Here is a 27,991-nt window from a genome sequence, read left to right on the forward strand (position 1 = left end):
CATTGGAAGGTTATCCTCAGAGCAGCGCCGGAGCACTGTCAGGTTTTTCGTGTCATGGTCTGTGTGCGGCAGGCAGGAATGGAGGACCCAAATGCAGACTCCAGCATGCGAACATAAACTCAAAAACCTCAGCTTTATTGCTGGCATGAGTCAATACAGGAAATAAACTGGGGAACGCTAGAAACTAAACTAGAAACACACAACACTGAACAGAGGAAAACACAGACAATAAATACACGGGTTAAATAAGGGAACAAGAACCAGACAGGAAACACAGCTGACCCTAATTAAACAGATGAGACCGGGGAGACGCAAAACAGAACCTGACGCACACCAACGGGAGACTATCAAAGTAAAACAGGAAGTACGCAGAGACCCAGACTGACTAAGGGAACAGACAGATGCACATGAAGACAAGACTGACCTAACAGGGGAGGAATCACGAAGGCAAACCAAGACTAGAAATAGAGAATAAACTCAGGAGTAAAATCATACTGGGCAAAGAAATATAAAATACACAGAGAACCGAATAAATTAACAAGACTCAGAGAAACAAAAACACAAACACTGGGTGGACGACCCAGGTACCCTAACACTCAGCTTCCTGACTAAGATGATAGAGGCCATGGTGCTCACTGAGACCTTCAATGCTATAGAAAAGTTTAATGTAGATGGAGTCCAGACCTCCTGGGATCTAACAGTGTTTTACGATAGATCTTGTACAGTGTGAATTTGAGGTTTATCTGGGCCATACTGTAAAGGCAAAGCAGCATGTGCTCAGTGCGTGGAAAGGTGAGAATCTTTTAGTCACTAGTGACTGAAAAAAGGACAGTGTGCTTTGTGTTGTAGGACTTTCCTTTGTGATGTCGGACTTTAACTTGACCTGCAGAACAGTTCACCAGTGTTCTGCAATCTCACAGTGGTCAGCACTAGAGCAGGGCGATGTGACCAAAAATATTTATCACCATATACATTTGAAAATTTGCGATAACGATATAACTGCCGATATAATTGACACTAGACAAAATACTTTACAACTCCACAACTTTATTAGTGCAAAAAAAACCAAACCCCATCAATGTATTTTCACTTAAACAAGCAGCTGTTTTTATGTGCATTAAAGTTATATAAACATTTAACAGTGCAAATGCAAATTCCTCACTGACAGTTTAACCAAAAGGCATTTCCAGTGGAAACTGGCCGACATATCCTCAGCATAACCATGTATAATATACACAAAACTTAAAAAGAGGCTATACACACACAATACAGTAATATTATGTTGAAGCACAGTACGTATCACTCCGCGAGGCTCCGCCTACGATAGCCGTAACGCTCCGACAATCCATCAAGCTGTGCGGCTTCGTAGCTTAGCAAAGTCATACTGAAACATTTGACAGATTGCTGAGCGCCGGTGTACATAAAATTGTTTCGAGGTCAGTAAACACAACCAGAGTTCAGACATAAGGCACACGGGATTATATCCTTAATCCCACTGACACGTCTTCCGAGGAGGAAGCAGAGTCTGGGGATGAGGGGTATGACCCGCCAATTTCTGGGGGCGAGGTCACTGAGGCAGTTAAACAACTCCTTTGTGGCAGAGCCCCTGGTGTTGATGAGGTCCGCCCCGAGTTCCTGAAGGCGCTGGACGTTGTAGGGCTGTCTTGGTTGACACGTCTCTGCAATGTTGCGTGGAGATCAGGGGCAGTGCCTGTGGACTGGCAGACCGGGGTGGTGGTCCCCATCTTTAAGAAGGGGGACCGGAGGGTGTGTTCCAACTACAGGGGGATCACACTCCTCAGCCTCCCTGGGAAAGTCTATGCCAGGGTGCTGGAGAGGAGAGTTCGTCCGCTAGTCGAACCTCGGATACAGGAGGAACAATGCGGTTTTCGTCCTGGTCGCGGAACACTGGACCAGCTCTTTATCCTCTCCAGGATACTTGAGGGTGCATGGGAGTTTGCCCAACCAGTCTACATGTGTTTTGTGGACCTGGAGAAGGCATTCGACCGTGTCCCTCGGGGTGTCCTGTGGGAGGTGTTGCGGGAGTATGGGGTGTCTGGCCCATTGCTACGGGCCATTCAATCCCTATACAACCGTTGCAAGAGCTTGGTTCGCATTGCCGGCAATAAGTCGGACTCGTTCCCGGTGGGTGATGGGCTCCGCCAGGGCTGCCCTTTGTCTCCGGTTCTGTTCATAATTTTTATGGACAGGATTTCTAGGCGCAGCCAAGTGGCGGAGGGCTTTCGCTTTGGTGGCCTCAGAATCTCATCTCTGATTTTTGCGGATGATGTGGTTCTGTTGGCTTCATCGGGTGAGGGCCTCCAGCTCGCACTGGAGCGGTTCGCAGCCGAGTGTGACGCAGCGGGAATGAGGATCAGCACCTCCAAATCTGAGGCCATGGTTCTCAGCCGGAAAAGGGTGGAGTGCCCACTCCGGGTCGGGGATGAGTTCCTGCCCCAAGTGGAGGAGTTCAAGTATCTCGGGGTCTTGTTCGCGAGTGATGGGAGAAGGGAGCCGGAGATCGACAGACGGATTGGGGCTGCGGCAGCAGTAATGCGGACGCTGCACCGGTCGGTCGTGGTGAAGAGGGAGCTGAGTGTAAAAGCGAAGCTCTCAATTTACCGGTCGATCTACGTCCCTACCCTCACCTATGGCCACGAGCTGTGGGTAGTGACCGAAAGAACGAGATCGCGGATACAAGCGGCGGAAATGAGCTTCCTCCGAAGGGTGGCTGGCCTCTCCCTTAGAGATAGGGTGAGAAGTTCGGCCATCCGGGAGGGGCTCAGAGTAGAGCAGCTGCTGCTCCACATCGAAAGGAGCCAGCTGAGGTGGTTCGGGCATCTGGCAAGGATGCCCCCTGGGCGCCTCCTGGGCGAGGTGTTCCAGGCATGTCCCACCGGGAGGAGGCCCCGGGGCAGACCCAGGACACGCTGGAGAGATTATATCTCTCGGCTGGCCTGGGAACGCCTTGGTATTCCCCCGGACAAGCTGGAGGAGGTGGCTGGGGAGAGAGAGGTCTGGACCTCTTTGCTTAGGCTGCTACCCCCGCGACCCGACCTCGGATAAGCGGATGAAGATGGATGGATGGATGGGATGGATGGATTATAAGGGGCGCTGTTGATTTTTGAGAAAAATCAAAGGATTGATTTTAAGTGTGCCGTGTTTTCCAAACAACACGCGGTAATAACGACGGCCCGCTAGCATGCGCTACCAAAAATAGTGCTTTGTTGTGTATCTAACGGACGAAAGCTAAACCAGTTCCACACCACTGAAGCTGCAGCAGTTTTACAAACCAGTTCTGGTTCATCCGTTTCATTCAACGATCCGCTTTCACTCTTCTCATTCTCCGTCACCGTATGCAAACAAAGGCACTGCACATGCGCGTTTTACCCATATTCTATTGCGATGTTTCATTTTCTTATCGTTGCCCAACATTATACCGGTGTTACCGTGAATGGTGTGATATGGCCCAGCCCTAGTCAGCACTGTTGCCTCACAGCAAGAAGGTTCAGTGTGGAACTAAACTCAGGACCTTCTTGCTGTGAGGCCAGGGCCTTTCTCTGTGGAGTTTGCATGTTCTCCCTGTGTTTGTATGGGTTCTCTCTGGGTACTCTGGCTTCCTCACACCGTCCAAAGACCTGCAGTTAGTGGGGTGAATTGGTAATTCTATAATGCCCATAGGTGTGAATTGGAGTATGAATGGTTGTCTGTCTCTATGCATTAGTACACCCTGGACAGGTCCAGGGGTACCCCGACCCTCTGCCCTAAGACAGCTAGGATAGGCTCCAGCCACACCGTGACTCAGAATTGGATAAGTGGAAGAAAATGGATGGATAATAAATCCAGGTTACACGAGGAACTGTTCAAGAGTTCAAGAGCTCACAAAATTATTTTTTCACTCTTACTGACTCATCCTGATAAAATAATGGCTAATAAATTCAAGCATTAATACATGGAGCTTTGTGAAAAGAATAATATATTTTGGATAGTTTGTGGCTTTGGGAAGCCATAAACTGAATTTAAACAGTGAGATTCAATGAGGTGTGATTGTAGTGAGGGTGAATGGCACTAACCTCTCTCATGTGAAGAGATGTGAGAAACAGTCTTAACTCCACCCACTTAAGTCTTCCTGGTTAAACTTTTATCTGTTAGAGTCAGGGCTGAAAACATGTTCATCTTTTTGTTTTTCTTTTTTTTTGTCATCAGGTGAGGGGCGAAGGCCAGGTGGAGGAGCAGTCAGAGTATGAGCACTGTCGGAAACTTGTCAGCTTCACCCTGTCAGGTGAGATGAATGAGTCAGTGGAAATGTGCTGGAGAATGAATACAAAAATACTCATGAAGTATTCCAATTCAGACTTCCGAGCAGTGAACCTAAAGAAAGGGATGTTCTTCAACCCGGACCCCTACCTGAAAATGTCGATCCAGCCCGGGAAGAGGAGCGGCCTCCCAAAGTTTACCCACCATGGCCAGGAGAGACGCTCCTCCATCATATCCAACACCATCAACCCTGTGTGGCTTGGGGAGGTTAGCATAACTTCACACTGACTCAATAAGATTACCTTACCCAGCAGGCACTACAGAGCTTGGATGGAGCCGATGGGTGAGGGCACTCTATCTGTGACACCTATTCTAATAATAAACTGGCAGCCCTAAGTAGTCTTGCATGCCCTGGCCATGCCAGTTCTTTTACTTCTAATAGAATTATCATTAGCTCACTGTCACATGAACATCCATTTTTATTTGAACCATTTCACTACTCAAATTTCTTATTCATGGTACTAATTAGACTTGTACTTTATGTTTTTGATTAAGAATAAAGATGATTTGTTATTAGCAAAAGTACATATAGATAAACTGTTCTAATGCTTTGTATCACTGTAAACATGGATGTCTGTATATATTCTACAGGGCATACAGAAGAAATGTATAAACTGAATCAATTTCAGTTTTGGTTTTCATTGCATGCAGTTTATTAAAAATTAAATTCAATTATCTACATCTTTACCACACATTTGACTACATACAGGTACTGTAGGTGCAGTAAATGGTTAAATGCTACTCATTGCAATATGCTGGGCATTCACTGATAAGATTGAACATACCGTATTTGGCTGCGTTCACACTGCAGGCGAAAGCGCATCAAATCCGACTTTTTTGACCCTATGCGACCCATCTATCCGATCACGGTATGACAGTGTGAACGGCACAAATCCGATATTCTCAAATCCGATCTGGGTCACTTTCGTATGTGGTGCTGAATCCGATACATATCTGATGTTTTAGAAAGCGACTGCTGTTTGATGGTCATGTCGCATTAAATCCGTCTTTTACGTCACTGACACAAGACAGACGCCAATTATCAGCGCCGGAGAAAACATCGTGAATGCTTCCTGTCCATCCAGTGAAACTGTTGTGAAGACAACGTTGGAGAAACGTGAACATTTTATTTGTACTGTATAATCTGCAGATTCTGACAGAAATCTGCAGCTATCCTTTGAAGCAGCGCTCCTCTAAAACAGCAATAAGGATCATTATTAGGTTATTTACATAATTATGTAAATAACCTAATAACTTAAAGCAAAATTGGGAAACGTAAAGTCAGAAACAAGTCTTTATATTAAGGTCCATCAGTCAAACAATAGTTTGCTCTGGGTCTAAACAGAGCGCGTTGTGTGTGACGTCTTCTTTTGCGCATGCGGCCGCTTTGAGCGTTCACGCTAGAGCGCGTTTGCTGTCGCATTTTATTTGTAGTGTGAACAAGCAGACAAAAAAATCGGATTTGTTCAAAAACTCAGAATTGAGCATTACGACCTGCAGTTTGAGCGTAGCCCTAGAGGCTGGGATTAGGTAAAGATGGTCCTTGATGATCATCTATGTCCAGCTGAGGATGAATTTGTATACTCGTGTAGTTAAAATAAATGAACTTACATCAATAGTGTTGACTCTACTCTTTGCCTTGGCAGAGTAATAAAAGGAAAGATAGAAGAGACAACTATAGTTATGTGGCAACATATGGACTGATGTATTTACAATCAGCATTTTAATCATGAGCTTTAAGGCAGTAATAATAGCATTAGCCATGTTTAGCACATTACCTTCAACAGGGGGTCAGGCTGTCCACAGACACAAGGTTCAGCTCTTTATCTCACTGCAGAATCCTTTCATATTCTTCACGTATGTCTTTGTTGGGCAGAGTGTAAATACAGAGGCTGTATTTGTATAAGCACAGATACTTCTTAGCAGTGCAAAGCTATCTGCACAGCTCTGCAGAAAGATCCAGGCAGCCAGTGTGTCTCTCTCTAACCAATCAGAGTCCTCCTTACATGGGACAGTGTGGCTAACTTGCATTAGCAAATTGGAGGCGTTGAGTGCTAGAGCAGCTGGCAGCTGGCAGCTGGAAACCTGGACCTTTTGGCCATTTATCAAGACTACATGAAGTATACTCTGAAGGTCTATAGAAAGATGCATTATGGAGAATCTCTACTGTGACCATCAGCAAAACCAGCCAGCCTATCTACACCACAGCAGCAGTGATCAGTGACATGCTTGGCTACGAGATGAACAGCCACAAGGAGCAGTACCCTTGATGGAGAAGGAGACTAGAGACCAAAATCAAAGCAGCATGGAGGGCAGTTAGCCAAATGTCGGAGTTGCAGACGTAGAAGGGGATGTCTAAGAAGTACAGAAAGCTGCCTATACTTGTGGCCTTGGATACTGCCAACAAAGAACCACAGCCTTGACTAGCCGCTAGAAGAGGTATACACAAGAGACAGAAGGCAGGAGAATAAACCTTCCAAGTTATATTCTCAGTGGTAGAGGAGCACTATGAAAGCAGCCCCACCAAGGCTGGAGACAGAGCAACTGGAAGAGCATATGGGAGAAGGAGACATCATATAACAACAATGCTCAGTAGCCAATGGATCTGAGAGCAGGTCACAGCAACCTCCTTGAACAGGATCCAATAACAATAACCATGGTAGACATCTGAGAAAGAGTCTCAAGTATGTAGAGTTGGACAGAGCCAGGCCCTGACACGATTCACATCTCCTGGCTAAACAAGCGCACTGCACTTTATGAGCATCTACCAGCACAAAGGAACCAGCTGCTATTGGACAAGACACGCCTGGAATGGCGAAGTAAAGGCTGAACAGTCCTGATTGCTAAGGATCCTCAGAAAAGACAGGTCCCATCAACTACCAGCCAATAACCTGGTAGCTCTGTGATGCCTACAGGAAAACTCCTGTCAGGCATCAAAGCTAAGATGAAAAGGCAAATGGTTCAATACATGAGCGCCTGGTAGCTGAAGGCTCTGCCTCCCATTCTACTTTTAAATAATTCGGGATTGATCAGAATCACAATCAAAGCTGGAGTACTTTATTAATCACAGAAGACATTACTGTGGGCATAGTTGCTCCAAGACAGTAAGAACAGCAACTAACTAACCTAAATTAATTAAACAAAAATATTTCCTGTTGTTCAGTGGTGCTAAACGACCGGGTCGGAGGTGTTGTCCAACATTCTGCTTATTTTGGACAATATATGTTCAGCTCCTTCTCCACAATGTCACTGGCAGATACGTTTATTGAGTCTGTTGGCATCATCAGCATCGTCAGCCTGCTGCCCCAGCATGCAACAGCATGGTGAATGTCACCTACACAACAGACACCAACACAAACTACCTCAGTTGCCTCAGAAAATAGAGACAACTCTGGGAAGCGCAGACTGAGCCCCAGGCCCAGAGGCCTGAGGGCCCTCCACCCCTCGGAAGGGGCCCGACTGAGCCACGGGTGCTAGGCCCCGCCAAGCAGGCGCCAGGAGTGAGCCAATACACACCCAGGCACCCAGCCCCGGACACTAAGAACCACCCATTGGTGGTTCTTAGTGTCCGAAAGGTGAGGGCATCAGCAACTGGCAGGGAGTGTGGTGAGGGGAGATGGGCTGCCACACCTGGGTTGGCCTAAGATGTTCCCAGAGAGATGGAGACCCGACCTGACACATAAACATAAACAAACAGTCACACTAAGACACAAACATGCATTCCCACCGTCATGCACACATATACAAATACTGATCACTCGCCCAACATGGAGACAAACAGAAATGAACACTGTACACACACTCACACTCCCCAAACGTACTCTATACCTCCAGATCCAGAGGGGCAAACCCAGAGGGCCAATCCGCCCCCAGACCCAGGAGATGTTTCCCTTTGGTCTGGGGTGGAGACGAGCAGACCGCGCCCGGTCCTGCAGCAGCACGGAAGCCCAGCATCCCAGACCCCAGATGGCAAACAGAGAACCGGGGTGTGAAGACCCCATACCTAAAATGCATTTAAAAACATGGGAGGGGCATGGTACTCTCTGCCAGGAAGCAGCTGCTGTCAGCACCGCCCCTACCAAGAGCCCTCAATCTCTACATGTATTTAAAATTGAGAGGTGGGCACTGACGCCAGAGGTGACGTCCTTTGGATGCTGTTTAGCGTGCCCACCCCCAAGGCCCTTCATGTATGTGTTATGAGTGTGTAAGTAATGTGGATGTCTAAGCTGTGGAATAAAATTAAGGCACAGTTGGCCAGAAGGAGACAGAGGAGGAATGCCCCCTTGCACCTCACTGACACACCTGTACCCAAGGCCCTGCATGTGTCTTGGTGTGATGAAGCGGAAAAAAGGGAGGCTCCCTACGTTTTGAAGTAAATATCTGTACTCCTTACATTTTCAAAACAGGCTTGTTACTTTCGGTTGAACACATCTGAGAGGAGTTATTATTTTATGTTCCTAATCATACATCCTAATGGTGTATCAATCAGTAAGGGATGTCGCATAGAAAGAGATGAAAGAGACAGAACTGCATGCCAAGGTCAGGGGTTAACATGGGCCGGTGTTTTTCATTGGCACAACATGGTAACGAGTGTTAATATCCATAAGTGGCAGTTGAGGTACTTCAGCATCTAGCTAGCACTACAAAAGAAGTGCAAGCATGACATGAGTTTTTTAAGTGGTAGGTACTTTCAAAAGCATCGTTTCTATCAGCTTAACAAAGGTCAGCACACCACATGCAACCACATAAAACAATACTTGTGACCCTGAATTTTATAAGCAGAACAACATGGGTTATTGGATAGCTGCAGCGTTGCAACCATAAAAAACAACAGAAAAATTTTAGAAGTGTTCTAAGGTCTTATATCTATATCTATATCTATATCTAGCTGTCTATCTATCTATATCTATATTTCTCTCTCTCTCTCTCTCTCTCCCTATATACAGTGGGGCAAAAAAGTATTTAGTCAGCCACCGATTGTGCAAGTTCCCCCACTTAAAATGATGACAGAGGTCAGTAATTTGCACCAGAGGTACACTTCAACTGTGAGAGACAGAATGTGAAAAAAAAAATCCATGAATGCACATGGTAGGATTTGTAAAGAATTTATTTGTAAATCAGGGTGGAAAATAAGTATTTGGTCACCTCAAACAAGGAAAATCTCTGGCCCTCACAGACCTGTAACGTCTTCTGTAAGAAGCTTTTCTGTCCCCCACTCGTTACCTGTATGAATGGCACCTGTTTGAACTCATCATCTGTATAAAAGACACCTGTCCACAGCCTCAAATAGTCCGACTCCAAACTCCGCCATGGCCAAGACCAAAGAGCTTTCGAAGGACACCAGGAAAAGTATTGTAGACCTGCACCAGACTGGGAAGAGTGAATCTACAATAGGCAAGCAGCTTGGTGTGAAAAAATCAACTGTGGGAGCAATCATCAGAAAATGGAAGACATACAAGACCACTGATAATCTCCCTCGATCTGGGGCTCCACGCAAGATCTCATCCCGTGGGGTCAAAATGATGATGAGAACGGTGAGCAAAGATCCCAGAACCACACGGGGGGACCTGGTGAATGACCTGCAGAGAGCTGGGACCAAAGTAACAAAGGTCACCATCAGTAACACACTACAACGGCAGGGAATCAAATCCCGCAGTGCCAGACGTGTTCCGCTGCTGAAGCCAGTGCATGTCCAGGCCCGTCTGAAGTTTGCCAGAGAGCACATGGATGATACAGCAGAGGATTGGGAGAATGTCATGTGGTCAGATGAAACCAAAGTAGAACTTTTTGGTATAAACTCAACTCGTCGTGTTTGGAGGAAGAAGAATACTGAGTTGCATCCCAAGAACACCATACCTACTGTGAAGCATGGGGGTGGAAACATCATGCTATGGGGCTGTTTTTCTGCCAAGGGGACAGGACGACTGATCCGTGTTAAGGACAGAATGAATGGGGCCATGTATCGTGAGATTTTGAGCCAAAACCTCCTTCCATCAGTGAGAATTTTGAAGATGAAACGAGGCTGGGTCTTCCAACATGACAATGATCCAAAACACACCGCCCGGGCAACAAAGGAGTGGCTCCGTAAGAAGCATTTGAAAGTCCTGGAGTGGCCTAGCCAGTCTCCAGACCTCAACCCCATAGAAAATCTGTGGCGGGAGTTGAAAGTCCGTGTTGCTCGGCGACAGCCCCAAAACATCACTGCTCTCGAGAAGATCTGCATGGAGGAATGGGCCAAAATACCAGCTACTGTGTGTGCAAACCTGGTAAAGACCTATAGTAAACGTTTGACCTCTGTTATTGCCAACAAAGGTTATGTTACAAAGTATTGAGTTGTATTTTTGTTATTGACCAAATACTTATTTTCCACCCTGATTTACGAATAAATTCTTTACAAATCCTACCATGTGGATTCATGGATTTTTTTTTCACATTCTGTCTCTCACAGTTGAAGTGTACCTCTGGTGCAAATTACTGACCTCTGTCATCATTTTAGGTGGGGGAACTTGCACAATCGGTGGCTGACTAAATACTTTTTTGCCCCACTGTATATATATATATATATATATATATATATATAGGGAGAGAGAGAGAGAAATATAGATATATATATAGATATATATATATATGGCATGGTTTGTTACTTAGCCATCAGTTAAATGATAACTCCTGGGTTTCTGTTTTTAAGCCCCTTAAATCCTAAAACTCTGTAAATCCTTGTCCCAGGTTAATCCTTGCTTTGTCCTCTTCTTTTCTCCCTTTTTACTTTGCGATTGTTCTGTTTGAATCCACCATGCCAGCTATGTAATACTGTCATTCCAGTAAATTCCAGTGTGGTACTGTGATAGAATGGCACCTGTGCAATATTTCAGTTGAGAAATTTACTTGCTACTACAGTAAATATTCTGCAGTCAACTGTTAGTAGAAATGATTAGGAACGACAGCAACTGAGAAGTGGTAGGCCAGGTAGAGTCACTGGGCAGAGTCAATAATTAACTTTATGTAATGCAAGCACAACTGTATAAATATACTAAACTTTCCAGCATTTTGCTATTTACTCTTTCTTTAGAAATATACATTTGTGGCTTTGATAACTGATGTGCTGGAGATTGAGGTGAAGGACAAGTTTGCCAAGAGCCGGCCAATCATCAAGCGCTTCCTGGGCCAGCTGATCATCCCCATCCGGAGACTTCTGGAACGGCCAGCTGCTGAGTAAGTTGGCACGCAGAGCCAAACATGAGATGGGTTCAGAACCAAAAACAGGTAAAGGACAAAACAACTGTGCAGGGAAAGTCAGTCAGACTCAGCGTCAGTGACGGTGTCACGTGTGTTGCACTTTTTTTTCTTTCATAGAAGGTTGTTCTTTAAGACAGAAAGAGCAACCTTCTATGGAGGGTAGTAGTTATGTAGTTCAGTCAGTACCTATCCATAATTCCCAACCAGCTTGCTGGTCAGGCATTAATTTAAGTAAGCAATGATGGCATACAGTTTGTGCAGTGTTAACAAAAATTGTCAGTCTCCAGGCAAGTTGCACAGCAATTACCAATAAATTCCCCATTGTGGAAAACTGCATATAAATCAGCAGAATGTAGTTGATGCACAATTACCCATCCAGTCAGTTGATTGTTTATTGAATTGCGATCAGTGTGCTGAGGAAAGAGAGCTTGTTTTCTGTACTGTATTGAAATGCTAGTAGGTGTTTGTCAGTAGGGACAAAACAATTGTTTATGTGTGTGCAGTGATCAGACAGTCAGCTACAGCCTGTGTCGTCGTCTTCCTATGGACCATGTGAGCGGGCAGCTTATGTTCAGAGTGGACATCACTTCAGCTGGACAAGAAGGTGTGTATGTGTACGCTTACAAATGGCGAGCCTTCGAGCAATGGTGCCAGGACCTCCATACTCATTTCAGTGCTCTATTGTGGATGTTTTGACATTCCTGCAGGAGCTGCTGAATACGGGCCTTTCATTTTCGACAGTTAAGGTCTGTCTAGCGGCTATTTTTGCTTGTCATGTTGGCTTTGATGGGGTGACACCAGGTGCACATCCCCTTGCCATATGTTTTCTGAAAGCGGTTCGCTGGCTGAGACCTGTGCTTAAGTCCAGTGTCCCTGCTTGGGACTTATCTTTGGTGCTGGAGGCCGTTTGTAGCCCCCGTTTGAACCCATTGAGTCTGTGGATATGAACTTTCTCTCGCACACTTTGGTTTGCTTTGGTTTTATCGATTGGATGTTACAGCCCCTTCGGTGGCTCATACTGTCCTGTCTGCTTGGTCTGCTGCACACTAAGGTGGTGGTGGTCCGATTCCAGTTCGGTGGCTGCTCTGCGGGACGTGTATATATGTCCCAGCCTTATGTGTTGTACCGAGTGAATCGACTGAAAGGGAACAGAAGTTGTAGATAGAACTGTTCGTTTGTCCTGTGTTTTACAGTCCACATGCAGCTGGAAAGTTGGCAGAGTGGAGTCTAGACTGACATGGTTAAAATAACCACTGATGGTGATCAATGCCTCTGTGTGTTTACACTATAGGCCATCAACAGTTGCATGTATGATGTTACACGCTGCTGCAACATTAGCTGATGGTGGTACAAAAAAACAGTTAATATAGTGGAGGAGAATTCCTGCGATAAATAATATGGGCGCCAAGTGACAGCTAAAAGTTCAACGTCAGGTGAGGAGAGATGTTCCTTCACAGTAACATATCCTGGAATACACCACCTTTCATTAATAAACACTGCAATCCCTCCACCTTTCCTCTAACTGCTCAGCTTGGCCTCTCTGTTGGCCCGAGCAGTGAAAAGGCCAGATGACGAAGCCGGTGGCACTGAGTGCAGCCATGCCTCCATGCATAATAAGCTGCCTCCCAATACTGCCTCTGATGTTTTATCAGCTCCATCTTATTAGTCAGAGACCTCACATTCCCCATGATGACTGATGGAACAGGGGATTTATATTCCCTTCTCCTTGTTTTAACTCTTGCTCTGGCCTGATGTCTCCTCTTGAGTTCCTGTGGAACTCTGGGCAGCAGCGGTGTGTTGCAAAATGTAAAAACAAAAGCACTGCGAGGGCCATAAAAACATGCCAAAAAAATGACCAAGATCCACATGCCACATGCATGTGGAGGCATGCTCTGGAGAGAAGAGGAATGAAAGTCAGTGAAAACAAGATAAAATACATGTGTGTAAATAAGAAAGGCGTAATAGTGAGGAGCAGGGTGTGTTCAAGTACCTGTGGTCAACCTTCCAAAGCCACGGACAGTACACAAGAGCGGTGAACAAGATAAGGGCAAGCAGAGTGGAGTGTATAGAGATGGGTGTCACGGTGTGATTTGTTACAATAGCAGCAAGAAGGAAAGAGTACGTTTAGAAGATTGTAGCGAAACCTGGTCTACATGGCGAGTGGTTTGGAGACAATGACAAAAAGACACGAGGCCGAGCTGGAGGTGACAGAGCTGAAGATGCTAAGGTTTTCTCTGGGCGTGACCAGCACCCACAGAGACCACAGAGAAGATTCATGGATGTTGTGAAGGAGCACATGCAAAGAATTGGTGTGACAGAGGAGGATGCTAGAGATAGAGCGAGATGGAATAAGATGTTCCCCCGTGGCAACCCCTAACAGAAACAGCCGGAAGAAGACGAGGAAGTGGGAGGTGTTGTTTTTGTTCTGCTAACATGTCATGAAAGCACACGTTATTTATCTCTCAGTTGTCACATCCTGTCCTTCTCATCCATCCTCTTTTCTGCTCTAGAAGCTTCGCCAGACCCTCTGGGAACGATCCTGGGTGGTGTGATGAATGGTGACCCTGGGAGTCCCTCTGACGACGAAGATCTCCATCAGCTCTCCTCGTCTTTAGGTGCTACATGTGGACCTTCTCGCATTGGTTCTGATGAGGGCTCCTTATATGTTAATGGTTCATGTTACTATGGCGATGACAGTGTGTGGCAGGAGCCTGGGCAAGTGGGAGAGGTGAATCTGCTTCCTGTGGCTCTTGGCAGCTTCACCCAAAGGCAGGTGTCACTTAATGACTACCTAGATTCCCTCGAAGGTCCCAGGAGCATTGGGGACCGACCTGCAGCAGGGCCATTACCAAAGCTCAGCTCCAGCTTTCCCACAGACACACGGCTCAGTGCCATGCTACACATTGACTCAGATGAGGATGAGGAAGGAGCTGGGCAGCACTGGGATCAATCGCTGGAAACAAAGACACAGCAGAATACCAACTCAGCTACACCTGAGTCTCCACAGGGGAGCAGTGGTTCAAAAGGCGAGTCACAGGGCTCATGTGAGGCAGGGCCTGGAGTTCAGGCCACGGGAGAGGCAGGTTCTTCTGCTGGTGCTCAGTCTGGAGCCAACACTGCAGGGCCTGAAGCTGGAGCAGGAGCAGGTTCTTCTGCTGGTGCTCAGTCTGGAGCAAACACTGCAGGGCCTGAAGCTGGAGCAGGAGCACAAGAAGGTGCTGCTGCACTCCCAATACAGACACGACAATCAGCAGATAGAATTGAAGAAGCTGCCAGAACAATGGCTGCACAGGTTGTTGGAGAAACTGCTACAGCTTCCAACTCATCTCAGGTAACAAGGGCTGAGGCAGCTGAAGTCAGATCTGGAGAATCTTCAGGGGAATGTCCAAGTCAGGAGCACAGCATCAGGACTGGGAAAAACCCAGAAGTACACTGCAATCCCTCACTTGGTCCTCTTTCACCCATTCAGGTGAGGCACTGTGACTTTAGGAGCATCATCCCTCTTTAATATTGGCTCTACATGTGGCAGATTACCTTTAAAAGCTGAAGTGAAACTATAAATTATCAATAGTTCATTGCTGACAATGACTGTCATCTTGACAAGAGCTTTGACAAAGCCTCACCCCTGCATGTTTCCTCTCTCATTTTTTTCAGGAAGTGAGAACAAGAAAAGCAGTTGTTCCAAAGGCAGAGGAGGAACCGGGGGAGCCATCAAGCAGTGAGGCAAATGGGCCAGCACCACCTTCGCTATCCACCTGCATGGCTGAGCAAGGAAGAAGCATGACATCTAAAGCTGGTAGGTTCTGTCACAAAAAGTTTCAAAGTTTTGGTAAAGGCACTGAAAAAAGTTTCAAACACGATTTCATTTTTTATTATATAAAGTATACAAAAATAGACAGAAAAAATACAGGAGTACCAAATACATTCAAAGGACTCCTTTTGTTTTCACTCATAGTTTTTCATTTGATTGTGCAAATCTCCGGTTGCAGGTTTTGTCTGCTTTTTATACTCTCAGTTTAGTCTTCAGGTTTTATAGTTATAACTGCTCCTTCGTATGTTATTTGCTGTTTTATATTGATAGACTTTTTTTATGTGTTTTATTCAGTTCTACTTTCCTCAGCCACGATCTCCCAGTTGCTTGCACCTGTTGTTCACTTTCTGCAAGTGTCTCCATGTTTATTTGTACCCTCAGCTTTTGCCTGCTCGTCATCATGTTACGCAGTTTTCTGTTTGTACTGTTTTGGGTCCACATTGTTCACATACTGTAAGAAGAAGAATACAAGTCTTAACATTCTGCTGTAGTTTTATCCTCATGTGTAACAAACCTAATTCTTTAACAACATATTGAATAATTTTTCTGCTTCTGTAATGCAGCTATCTTGAGCAATAGATCTGTCCATACCAGAGGAGTTTAATTCATCCAAGCATTACATATTATTCAAGTATGTAGAGCGTAAGAAATGCATTTTTAAAAACAAAAACCTTGGCCATGTATATCAGGACTTTTCAGATTTTCAGCCTGGTCTTTTAATGATTATAGTAATTATACTTTTTACATTAAATGTGAGTGGTTTCATGTGTAACAATGTGAAAGTTTAACATAACCTTTGCACATCTAACCAGATCAACAAATCCATATATAAAAACCCATATCCAAGGCACTGAGCAAAAGTTTAACCAAATGTTCTTTTGACCATTTCAACTCCAGACACAAATATTTTCTTCTTATTATTATTATTTTGATTATTATTAAGCATCCATCCATCCATGCATTCTCTTTCCACTTATCAAACTTTGGGGCTATGGGAGGGCTATCCAAGTTGTGATAGGATTACAGGTGGGGTACACCCAAGACAGATCGCCAGTCTGTCGCAGGGTCAACACAGACAGACATCATCCGTAGTCATGTTCCACATTCACACCTATGGACAATTTAGAATCATCGGTTCTTCAGTTTCAGCTGACTGAAGGTTTCCCCAACCTTATAAACATCTGCAGAATGACACCAGCACCACCGACTAACTGATTTCCTTAACTGGATGATTGAGCATGCATGAAGACAGACTAACTCCACTTACTGCATATGTTTGGACTGTGGGAGGAGCCATGAAGAAAACATACACACTCCATACAGAAAGGCCCCAACCCAATCTTCATGCCACCCCTATTACCATTATGATTATAATAATAATAATGGATTGGATTTATATAGCGCTTTTCAAGGCACCCAAAGCGCTTTACAATACCACTATTCATTCACTCTCACATTCACACACTGGTGGAGGCAGCTACAGTTGTAGCCACAGCTGCCCTGGGGCAGGCTGACAGAAGCGAGGCTTCAGGACATATCGCACCATCGGCCCCTCTGGCCAACACCAGTAGGCAAGTAGGGTAAAGTGTCTTGCCCAAGGACACAACGACCAGGACAGAGAGCCCGGGGATCGAACCGGCGACCTTCCGGTTACAGATGCGATTCCCAACCCCCTGAGCCACGGTCGCCCAGGGCATTATATTATACATTTCAATACACAACAGTCTGCTCACTATTGCATTTAGTATTTATGCACCAAAAACTGCACCAAAACTCATCATTTTACTTTAATTGGTCTAATTGTCACAAAAGTTAAAGGTCACAATAGTGACCTTTCATAGTTGATTACAAATAGTGCCCCTCTACTGCCTCTACCTGCATCTCTATACTAACAGCACTCAATGACCTGGCAGCACAAATAAGGGAGCTACTAACAGCAGGTATTCATCCAGACTGACACAGGGCAGAACAGTCCTAATCATAAAAGATCCCCACAAGGGTACAACACCACCAAACTACTTGTCGATTATCTGCGTCTCCACATCCTCATTTCTTTTTGGACCGTTTTTCACTGGTTATGCATTTGGCTAGGGTCGATGTCTGGACCCTACAGACTTTGCAAAGGTAGTCCAATAAAGGAATGACATATTCAATACGAAATCAATACGTCAATTCCATACTGACAGAAACGGACGTATTAAATTGCCATCCGGTCCAGGATGGCACATCAATATGTGCCATTGCCAGAAGGCTTGCTCCTAGCATGGTCTCAACAGCATGGAAGTGATTCCAGGAGATAGTTACTCTAGGACAGCTGAACCAGCCGATACAAGGTTCCTAACCCATTGGCAATACCAGTGTCTGCTCCTTTGTGCAATGTGGAACAGGATGAGCACTGCCAGAGCCCTACAAAAGGATTTCCAGCAAGTCATCGGTGTGAATTTCAGTGACAACAATCAGAAACAGACTTTATGAGGGTGGCATGAGAGCCCATGTCTTCTTCTGGACTCTCTTCAGTAGAAGCCATGGAGTATATTTATACTTCACTAGCTGGGCCCACGTCCTCATTTTAGGTTTGACAGTGTTTTGGTAAGTAAAGGTGATGCTTGGACATGTATTGAGCTGCGGTTTGGGGAAGGCCTCGAAGGGGACTGGCGACGGCTCCCGGGCCTGGCAGATCCTCATGCACTAAATAGAAGTGAAGAAGTTAAAGAATTGAGAACAAGGAAGGAGGGAGGGTGGGGCAAGTAAACGAGAATGAACAGCTTGCCAAACTTGAGGAACATTTATAGATGACAACTGGAAGGAGCATGTTAGGAGGCGTGGTCCTGCTCCTGAAATACCGATACATGATTTCCAAATATGATGCTACCTGTAGCATTGTTCAGCATGATCAGTTTGATGATGGGTCAGTGGTGGTTTGGGGAGGCATGTCCATGGAGAGACGCACAGACCTCTAAAAGTCAGACAACGGGACCCCAACTGCCATTTGACATCACGATGAAATCCTTGGAACCATTCTAAGTGCCTACACTGGTGGAGTGGGTCCTAGGTTCCTCTTGTTGCATGATAATACCTGGGATTCATGTGGTGAGAGTATGCTGGCAGTTCCTGGAGGATAAAGGAACTGTTACCATTGACCAGCCCACATGTTAACCTGTCCTAAATACAACAGAGCACCATTGGGACATTATGTTTCAATCCATCTGACGCTATCAGGTTGCACCTCAGACTGTCCAGGAGCTCAGTGATTGCCTGGTCCACATCTGGGAAGGGATTCCCCAGGACACCATCTGTCGTCTCATTAGGAGCATGCCCCAACGTTGTCAGGTACCTTTCTGAGTTGCTGCAATAAGATTTCAGCAAAATGAACTAGCTTGCCGCATCAGTTTTTCACTTGGACTTTTGGAGTGTCTTTAAATTCAGCCCTCCATAAGTGGATCATTTTTTTTAAAAGAATGTGGCATCCTTTCAGTCCTAACACATTGTCCGGTCCACATCAGTATCCAGCATGATATAAAAATAATAATAATGATATAATATAAATAATGTGGGAAGAGAGTCTATATTTCTTATGGCTGGAGGAAGAGAGTTCCAGAGCCGAGGAGCAGAGCGACTGAAGGCTCTGTTCCCCACAGTGATGAGACGCGTGGGCAGAACAGTAAGATGAATATGAGGATCTGAGAGGCCTGGAAACAGTGGTGATATGGAGCAGGTCACACAAATAGGAAGGAGCAGACTCGTATAGTCGAAAAGGAGGCAGAGCTGTCAAGAAATGCTAGGAGCTAACTGCAAACAGCAGTCGCTTTCTGAAACATCAGATATGTATTGGATTCAGAACCACATACGAAAGTGTCCCAGATCGGATTTGAAAATATCGGATTTGTGCCGTTCACACTGTCACACCATGATCGGATATGGGTCGCATAGGGTCGGAAAAGTCGGATTTGATGCGCTTTCGCCTGCAGTGTGAACGTACGATTCAAATTGTTGTCAGCATCTGAAGAAATTATAATAAAAATAATAACAATAACCGGTTGGCAGCAGCAGCCAGGCGCGCCAGCGTTCACTCAACGGAACCTAATATGTTTTCTCTTGTAGCGATCTGATGTTTTCAAAGTGTTACTTTAATTGTGTCTCTCTCTCTGTGTGTGTGTGTGTGTGTGTGTGTGTGTGTGTGTGTGTTTCTGTGTTGGCCCTTCCATACTATCATGATATTCATTCATTTACACACTAAGCTCTCTTCTATTGCCTCAAAATCTTTGTTTAGAGTTAACTCGTAATTCCATAGCAGCTTACAGTGTTGCTCACTGACAAAAACTAAACTTTTCATGCAGTGCATGGATAGGCTTATTAAACATTTCAACAAAATCCTGAGATTCATGCACGGGAAATTTGTAAAGACACAAAGGAGGGCAGACTGGTGACCAGTGACCCCCCTTTCAGTTCTTTGCCTACAGATGGGTGCTTCAAGTGTCAATAGGTTTTTCTCTTTGCCAAGCCTGGTATGGCTGTGCCATTTGGGGTCCAGTCCAGCGAAAGATGAATAACCTTGTTAAAAAAAAAATAACCGAGCAATCAGGAAGTATTAATGAAACACTGTAGTGGCACTTAATTCAAAACAAATAATGCACTGGCTTTAAAGGGAACAATTGTGTTTATTTAACCTTTTCATGTTATTGAATTATATTAAGTAGCAGAGCTGTTCTGAACCATGACTATAAAAAATTTTACTTTTTTGGATTTCTTATATTCATTTTGATGCTTGTTTATGTGTTTTTATCCAGGTGCCACAGAACAGGTCAATGGCCACCAGTCTGTTCACTCCCTGCCATCTGTTCGCCATGACATCAGTCGCTACCAGAGAGTAGATGAACCACTGCCCCCTGGTGAGTGTGTGTGTGTATATGTCTGTTTTAAAGAACATTAAAGTACACAATACAGCACAGAAACCGCATACACATATTTTCTTTACCAGATATCTTCAAGTTTGAAGGTTGTGTATAGCAGTCAGGGTTTATGCATAAGGTACTAGGGTCCCTAGAAGTCTTCTGGATTAAGCAGTTTGAGGAACTATTAAGATATAGCACAGGAGCTGTGATAAGGAATTTAGATACCGTATTTTTCAGACCATAAGGCGCACCGGATTATAAAGTGAAACAAAGCAGTCAGATAAGTCAAACTTTACTCAACTCATTCTTTTTGCCTCCTCCACTTCCGTACCATTGATTCATTAATGTTGAATTCTCTGGCAGCTGCTCTATTCCCCTGTTGTTGCAGTATATTAATGACTAACCTCGTATTGTGGATGGATTATCTCAGTTGTTCTCCTGACTGAAGTTTGGTCCGTTTACAGCATCCTGCGTTGCAATTTATCCCTAACCATCAGGAACCCTCCCATTAACGAGTGGAGAAAAGTTAGCGTTCATCCTCCAGCTTCACTGTGTTTATGCTATGCTAACATAGCTGTGTCGCTACGATCACGTAGCACATCATTATATACCAGCTAGCCCAACTTCAGTAACCCTACAAACGTCACTGCTGTTTAGTTTTCTGTCTTCATTTATGTTGGAAGTGATAGCAGAGCTGTACGTTTTAATATTTTCAGAAATCTCTCAGTCAGAACATGCTCATGTTTAGGTAGAAACTAGCGAGCTAACTTCCTGCTAACTGGTAACTCCGTTAATAAATCCTGTTTTCCTGGATGCCTGGATGTTAAACTTAATTGTTACACCTGGTAATGCAGCAGCACTGATCATTTTATTAAAGATGAAAGAATTTTGACAGTTTTAAACTCTCAGTGATGCTGCAGTGTTCGTTTGACTTTGGGACTTGAAGCGGACGGAGTTTTTGGACCCAGATTCTTCCGCAAGGCTCTTGACTATGGCAGCCGTAATGCTCCAGCAATCCATCAAGCAGTGCGGCTTCGTAGCTTACCGAAGTTGTACTAAAACATTTTTTGACAGATTTCTGAGCGCCGTGTAGCACATAAAATCGGTTCGAGGTCAGTAAGCACAACCAGAATTTATACATAAGTCACGCTATCGATTTTTGAGACAATTAAAGGATTTTAAGTGCGCCTTACAGTGTGGAAAATACTGTAATAGGCCTTTCCAATTACGTGTATGTATGACTAGACAAGTTGACACAAATGTGTGTTACTATTTTCCAGATGTGGAATTTGCCACTGAATTTGAATTTGCAACCTTAGCTTTAAATGCTAGAATTTCTCATTTGTAATAAACCCATAAGCCACAGATTCAGTTTTGTATTTTAATCTTAAAAACAGCTAGATTGTAGATTGTAGTCAGTAGTTCTGCAACTTTAAGGCCAAAATTGTATATATATATATAATTATAATTATATATAATCTACTGTGTCATTTTTGTTCATAAAACCTTAGTTTAGAAACCTATATTCTTACATGAAAAACAGCTACTATATGTCTTGATGCAGACTGAAGAAGTCACTTGGATGAGTGACGAAACGTTTCTCCCACAAAACGCTACGTCCAGATGAACAGAATCTTTTGGAGAACTACTATATGTGTTCTTCTGTTGCATTGTGTGTGATCCAGATTGGGAGGCTCGCATAGACAGCCATGGTCGCATTTTCTATGTGGACCACGTGAACAGAACAACAACATGGCAACGTCCAACTGCACCCCCGGCCCCACAAACTCTTCAGAGGTCTAACTCCATACAGCAGATGGAACAGCTAAATCGCAGGTCAGAAAACAAACATATGCACATGAAGATTCGCAAACTAGATGTTCGTCCAAAGTTTCAGTTAAAAATGGAAATGAATTTGCCACTTCCCATTTTTTTGTTTTTAGTAACATTATCATTAATTGTTACTGTACACATAAATTTGCAGGTATCAAAGTATACGTAGGACAATGACCAACGACAGTAGACCAGAAGAGCAGCTACCCAATGAGCTTTCAGCTGATGAGACTGATATGCAACCCTCATTCCCAGGTAGCCCCCTTCTACACGGCACAAAATCCTGATCCATGTTCTTCCCCTGTGATTTTCTTTTTTTTATTTTGACGATTCTGGTATATTTTGCAGAGCTACGTAGGGACAGCAATTTGCCACAGTCCAGTCCCAGGTCTCGCCTAACCCTGCTGCTTCAGTCCCCTACCGCCAAGTTCCTCACCAGCCCTGAATTCTTCACTGTGCTGCATTCCAACCCTGTACGGACACTTTTTACTTACATTCTATCTCTTGTTATTCTTTTACTTCCATTCATGTGTCTTTCTTTTCATAACAGACCACATTCTATTTGTTTCAAGAAAGGGATTTTAAACAACGCACTTATTAACCCTTTGAGGTCATCAAAGATGATAACCCTAACCTTACTCTACTGTTATATTTTTAAAAAAAAATGAAAATGTAGTTGTTTTTTTTAAGAAAAATGTAAATAGATTGTGATCTGTGACAGTCAGAAGAGTGTTTTCCTTGTTTCCTCATTGGCAGAAATTCAAAAAACATTTTTAATAAAAGCAAAAGAATAGAATCAGCTTTTGGCTTGCCATAGTTTATGATTCTAACCATGGATAGTTAAGGGGCTCAAAGCAAATACCTGATGTAATCCCACCCCCAAACCCCCCCATGTCACTCTTACTCGACACCTCACCACTATCCTCATACTCTCTGCCACTCCTGACGTCCAGTTCCTCTGTCACGGTCTGGCTGAGGCAGACTGTATGTATTGCAAAAAAGGACTCAAATGCAGATCAAAACAGAATGTGAAACGTGACTTGGAATAACAAAAAATGAGCCGTTTATTAAGGCTGGCCAAGAAGTACAAAACAAAAGGCAAAGGTGAAACTAAACAATAAATTAAACTGGGTGAACTAAGATTAAATCATGAAAAAACCGTGCACGTGGGACCTGGCATGGAGACATGGACAAAAACTGGATGCATGACGTGAACAAAGCAGACGACCTGACAAGGAATGACTGAAAACACACGGACTCAATACACACAGGAGGATAATGAGGGAAGTGGAAACACATGAAACAAATGAGCATAACGACGTCACAGGGGAAACGTAAAGCTAAACACAGGAACACAGAACCTCTTCAAAATAAAATAGGAAACATAATGAAACAAAGATGTGACAACAAAAGACATGCAGCCATGAAACACATAAAGGACAAAGGAGACTTAACAGAGGCGTTGAAAACATACGGGGAAACTAATAAACAAATGAACTCAGAAAACCCAATGAACTTAAACATAAACCATAAACATCAAAATAAACTAAAACTCAAAACGCTGAGTCAAAAGACCCAGGATCATGAAATCCTCTTTCAATCACCTCCACAGCACCCCAGCATGTGCTTTCTCTAGATCCACAGAGACATGGCACAACTCTTTTTGACCTTTTTTTATACTTCCACATCAACACTCTCAAATAAATTATTATTATTATTGTTATTATTATTGTTGTTGATGTTGAATCAATAAGTCACTCAAATAGATCCTGGCTGACAAAGTAAAGCAGCTTAAAAATCTTAAAAAGCAATGCATCATGCCACACTCTAAAGAAGTATTTGGGCTTCAGACTGATTGATCAGAAGCTCAAATACACTTAGGTTATGCAGCAGGACAGCGATCCTGCAGTTATTAGAGAGGGAGATCATTTTTTTCACATAGGGACGTGTACGTTTTCCCTTAATAAATAAAATCATTTAAAAACTGCATTTTAAGACATGTTAAAATTTGTTTGATGATCAATCTAAAACATTTCAATATGAATGAATAATTTCTAATGTGAACTAGATTTTCACGGCGTACAGCCTGTGATCAGCTGACCTGCTGCTGCTTGAGGTTTACTGCTTTTTGTGGATTCATACAACTGAATTCAACAAGATGCAAGCAGATGTTTCATGCCTCCTGGCTGATGTCCATCCCCTACACTGACACTATACAGTTTATACTGTCTTAATACTGGACAGTGTATAAATAAATACTGGTAGTATAAATACTGAATTTAGGGAGTAACTCTTAAGTATCACCAACTTAATACAAACTAATATCTGCAAAACTTGATCTGACTCTCGAACGCCTCAACCACTGTAAACCTGTAAAACTTCAAACTCACCATAGTATGACATTGTAACCTGTTTATTCTTCTTAAAACTCGTATTTTCATCATCATTTGATGAACACAAAGGTACAATACCTTAGTTTGTTTTGCAGAACATTTTACTATATGAAAATCCATAATTTGTCAAAGCAACATATACAGAACAAATAGCTAATTAAAATGATGACATTACATGTAAGCCTTAAATTTGCAGTTTATCAAATACCACTGAGCACTCCTTACCTCTTCATCCTGTCGTATCCTGTCTTCATACATCATCATTTCTAAGTCAAGTTAGCTTGCATTCTTTTATCTCCCTGTGAAATACAGCAGCTGCACCTAGCAGATGCAATATGCAATAAACTGCACACAGTTTGTGAGTTTGCTTATAATTGTTCAATTCAATTCAATTTTATTTATATAACGCCAAGAAAACACAAAAACAGTTGCCTCAAGGTGCTTTATATTGTAAGGCAAAGAACCTACAATAATACAAAGAAAACATAGATAACTCCAATATCATATGATCCCCTCTGAGGAAGTGTTTTGGTGAGAGTGGGAAAGAAACTCCCTTTTAATAGGAAGAAACCTGGGAGGGGCTGGACATCTGATGCAACCGGTTGGGAAGAAACGACAAAGACACTCTGTGGAAGAGAATCGGAGATTAATAACAACTAGAAAAATTTGCATTTCCTGCGAAAATGCAGTGCAGATGCTTTAAAGCTGAAGCTGTCTGCAAAAACTAGCTGAAAAAGCTGAAAAGTTGCAGAAATTGTAAAAACTTTGCAGAAGCAAAGGAACTTTGCTAAAATGGAATGACTTAGCAGAACTGCAATATCTTAGAGGAAACATAATACTTGGCAGAAATACAATAGCATAGCAGAACTTAGCAGAAATATTGTAACCTACCAGAAACATGATAACTTCTCAAAAATAAAAGAATTTAGGTGAAATAGTATAAGATAACAGAAAGAATATATTTAGCCAAAAATACTTAAACATTACAGAAACACTATGATTTAGAAAAATAGTACAACATAGCAGAAATATTGTGATTTACCAGAGACACTGTGATGAACTATGAATATTGTAATTTTTAAATTAATACTATGTTTTAGCACAAATACTCTGGTTTAGCACAAATATTATAACATAGCAGAAATATAATTATATAGCAGAAATGCTATATTTAGAAAGAAAAATATAATATAGTAGAAATAGTATGATTTAGCAGAAATACTGTATTTTGCACAAGTACCAAAAAGTAGCAGAAATACTATGATTGAGCAAAAGTAATAAGATGTAGTAAAAGTACTTTGATTTAACAGAATTACAATTATGGAGGAGTAATACTTTAAAATGGGAGAAATATTGATACATACACAGAGCCTAAAGGGAAGAGTATTTGTGCCATGGAGTGTTAACAAGAATGTGAGGTCCATATTAGAAAAGCTGGTAAAATCATAAAAGTTTGCAGAATTGTAATAAATGATGAATATGAATTACTGGTCTGTGACAGTGTATTAATTTGTAGGGAAAAAAAACATGTTGACCAAGGTGGAATCGAACCCATGACGTTTGGGTTGCAGACCCGTGTCATTACCAACTGCGCCACTGGGAAAGAGAGCAGGCGCTTTGAAAAACAGGCTGATGAGTAGTCAGAATTAGATCGCGGTGAGAGGCGACAAACGCCGTTTTTTGGAGTTACAAAACGTTGTGTAACTCAAAAACTAGGTGGACTAGAAGCATAATTCTTGTACTGGGTGAATCAGCGGACTTTGGTGTACTTCAACTGCGATTTTCATTGCTCTCTGTACATCTGTCGCTGAGATATGACGAGAGAGGAAACGGGAGACCTCAGATATGATTGGCTGGCTGGGAAACCATGCAGGCTGTGATTTGAATACTTGAATGTCTCAGTCCTCACAGAGGATTGGCTGCCTGGGGACCTGGCAGAAATATATAGAAATAGTATGATTAAGCATAAATACTACATTTAGTAGAAATACTATGTTTTAGCACAAATCCTATAAAAAGCAGAAATACTGTACTGTGATTTAGTAGAAAAACTATAATTAATCAGAAATACTATATTTTGCACAAATCTTATAAAATAGCAGAAATACTATGATTTAGCAGAATAGTAATAACTTAAACAGAAAAATTGGAAAAGCAAAATGGACAGCTGAAAAAATGCTGAACATGCTGAGGGTCCCTCAAATATACTTGTTAAATGAAAAAAATCAGCAAAAAAATCTATAACAGCCACACAATCACAAATATGTACACATAAGGAAACACACATGCACAGAGAGACACACACACAAGATCCAATTCAGTCACCCAGTCTAAATATATTGAATTTGAATCTTAGAATGAGATCATCCCATTAAAAGCCTTTCTCTCTCTCTCTCTCTCTCTCTGTCACACACACACTCACACTCACTCACACTCGCACACGCACACACACACACACACACACACACACACACACACACACACACACACACACACACGGAGAGAGAAGCAAGTTTCTAGCTCAGTCAAGCAGCCTGGGAGCTGCTGAATTTGAATCCACCAATCAGAGAGGCACAGGATTTTTGCAGTCTATTTCTCATAGTGACGACTCCCCTCAAACAAATGACCATAATTTCCTAACCGTAGGGGCTAGAGCGGTCATTCTTACACCGTTTTGTTCAGAAGAGATGGGGGAATCTTAAAAAGTGTTGACAGTTTATCATTAAAATATGAATTATTAAAGATATTTGACTTCTAATGCACCATAACTGAGTAGAGCAAAGCAAAAACTGCCTTGACTTGCCCTCAAACAACGCTTTCTAACTCTAAATCTATTTGGAGTATCAATATCATTCTTTCACCGTAAGAGACAGCAGGCGAACAATCATGGAAATTTTCAGGTCTCTGTGGAAATCCATTAAAAAGATATGACGAGAGAAAAAAGTGGTTCATTTCCAGAGTTTGAAATCTGAAGAAATCTGAGCGAAGGACGAATTTCCTACCCTCAAACAAGTCTAACTCATTTCAGAACGGTAATAGGTGAGAAAATAATTCTTGAATTGTGAGCGTCAGGAGTGTCTGAAGATATACTGGGACAAGCCTTATGTCTTAACTTTGCTTCGTTAAGGAGATATGACGATTCGAATATGCCTCCCATTACAGAAATCAAGCGGTGATTTTGAACAAACTCTCCATTGACTTTCTATGGAGAGTTTTGCGACTTTGTGTTGGTCTGAGGAGATTTGCCAAAATTCTATAAATCCCACAACAATGATAGTGACATTTTCAGAAAGCCAGCAAAAATACCTACATTTTGATGTATAATTTGTGGAAGTTGAGTGAAAATTGAGCAAGTAGCAAGAAGTTGTTCGGACATGAAGAGAAGACTGCAAAACCTTCAGTGGCACACTGGAAGCCAAGTGCATAGCAACCATAACAACGCATGTATTTTGTGAAAAATCACAATTTTGCAACTGAAAACTTTAAGAGGCATAAAAGTAGAATTCAAC

The 27,991-nt window shown here is 43.0% G+C and overlaps 1 protein-coding gene and 1 long non-coding RNA gene across 5 annotated transcripts in view; one reads left to right on the forward strand and one right to left on the reverse strand.

Moving 5' to 3' along the window:
- The window catches only part of hecw2b (HECT, C2 and WW domain containing E3 ubiquitin protein ligase 2b), a 63,173-nt gene that overhangs the window by 16,524 nt on the left and 18,658 nt on the right, over positions 1–27,991 (forward strand). For 3 of the 4 annotated variants that reach the window (XM_040014772.1, XM_040014773.1, XM_040014776.1), the window contains 10 exons: positions 4,207–4,282; positions 4,355–4,524; positions 11,387–11,529; positions 12,057–12,157; positions 14,064–15,022; positions 15,208–15,349; positions 20,152–20,253; positions 21,942–22,092; positions 22,241–22,344; positions 22,438–22,562. In XM_040014772.1, coding sequence (XP_039870706.1) covers positions 4,207–4,282; positions 4,355–4,524; positions 11,387–11,529; positions 12,057–12,157; positions 14,064–15,022; positions 15,208–15,349; positions 20,152–20,253; positions 21,942–22,092; positions 22,241–22,344; positions 22,438–22,562 — 2,073 coding nt within the window. The remainder of the gene's footprint in view (positions 1–4,206; positions 4,283–4,354; positions 4,525–11,386; positions 11,530–12,056; positions 12,158–14,063; positions 15,023–15,207; positions 15,350–20,151; positions 20,254–21,941; positions 22,093–22,240; positions 22,345–22,437; positions 22,563–27,991) is intronic. The other variant, XM_040014775.1, reaches the window with a different exon arrangement.
- Positions 673–27,986, reverse strand: LOC120723363. Its single transcript, XR_005693727.1, has 4 exons — positions 27,892–27,986; positions 24,708–24,716; positions 12,406–12,410; positions 673–684 (listed from the first exon to the last, which is right to left on the reverse strand). It is a non-coding gene; the product is annotated as an uncharacterized LOC120723363 (long non-coding RNA).

The sequence above is a fragment of the Simochromis diagramma genome, unplaced genomic scaffold (genome assembly GCF_900408965.1).
Source record: "Simochromis diagramma unplaced genomic scaffold, fSimDia1.1 OVJJ01000165.1, whole genome shotgun sequence".
NCBI lineage: Eukaryota > Metazoa > Chordata > Actinopteri > Cichliformes > Cichlidae > Simochromis > Simochromis diagramma.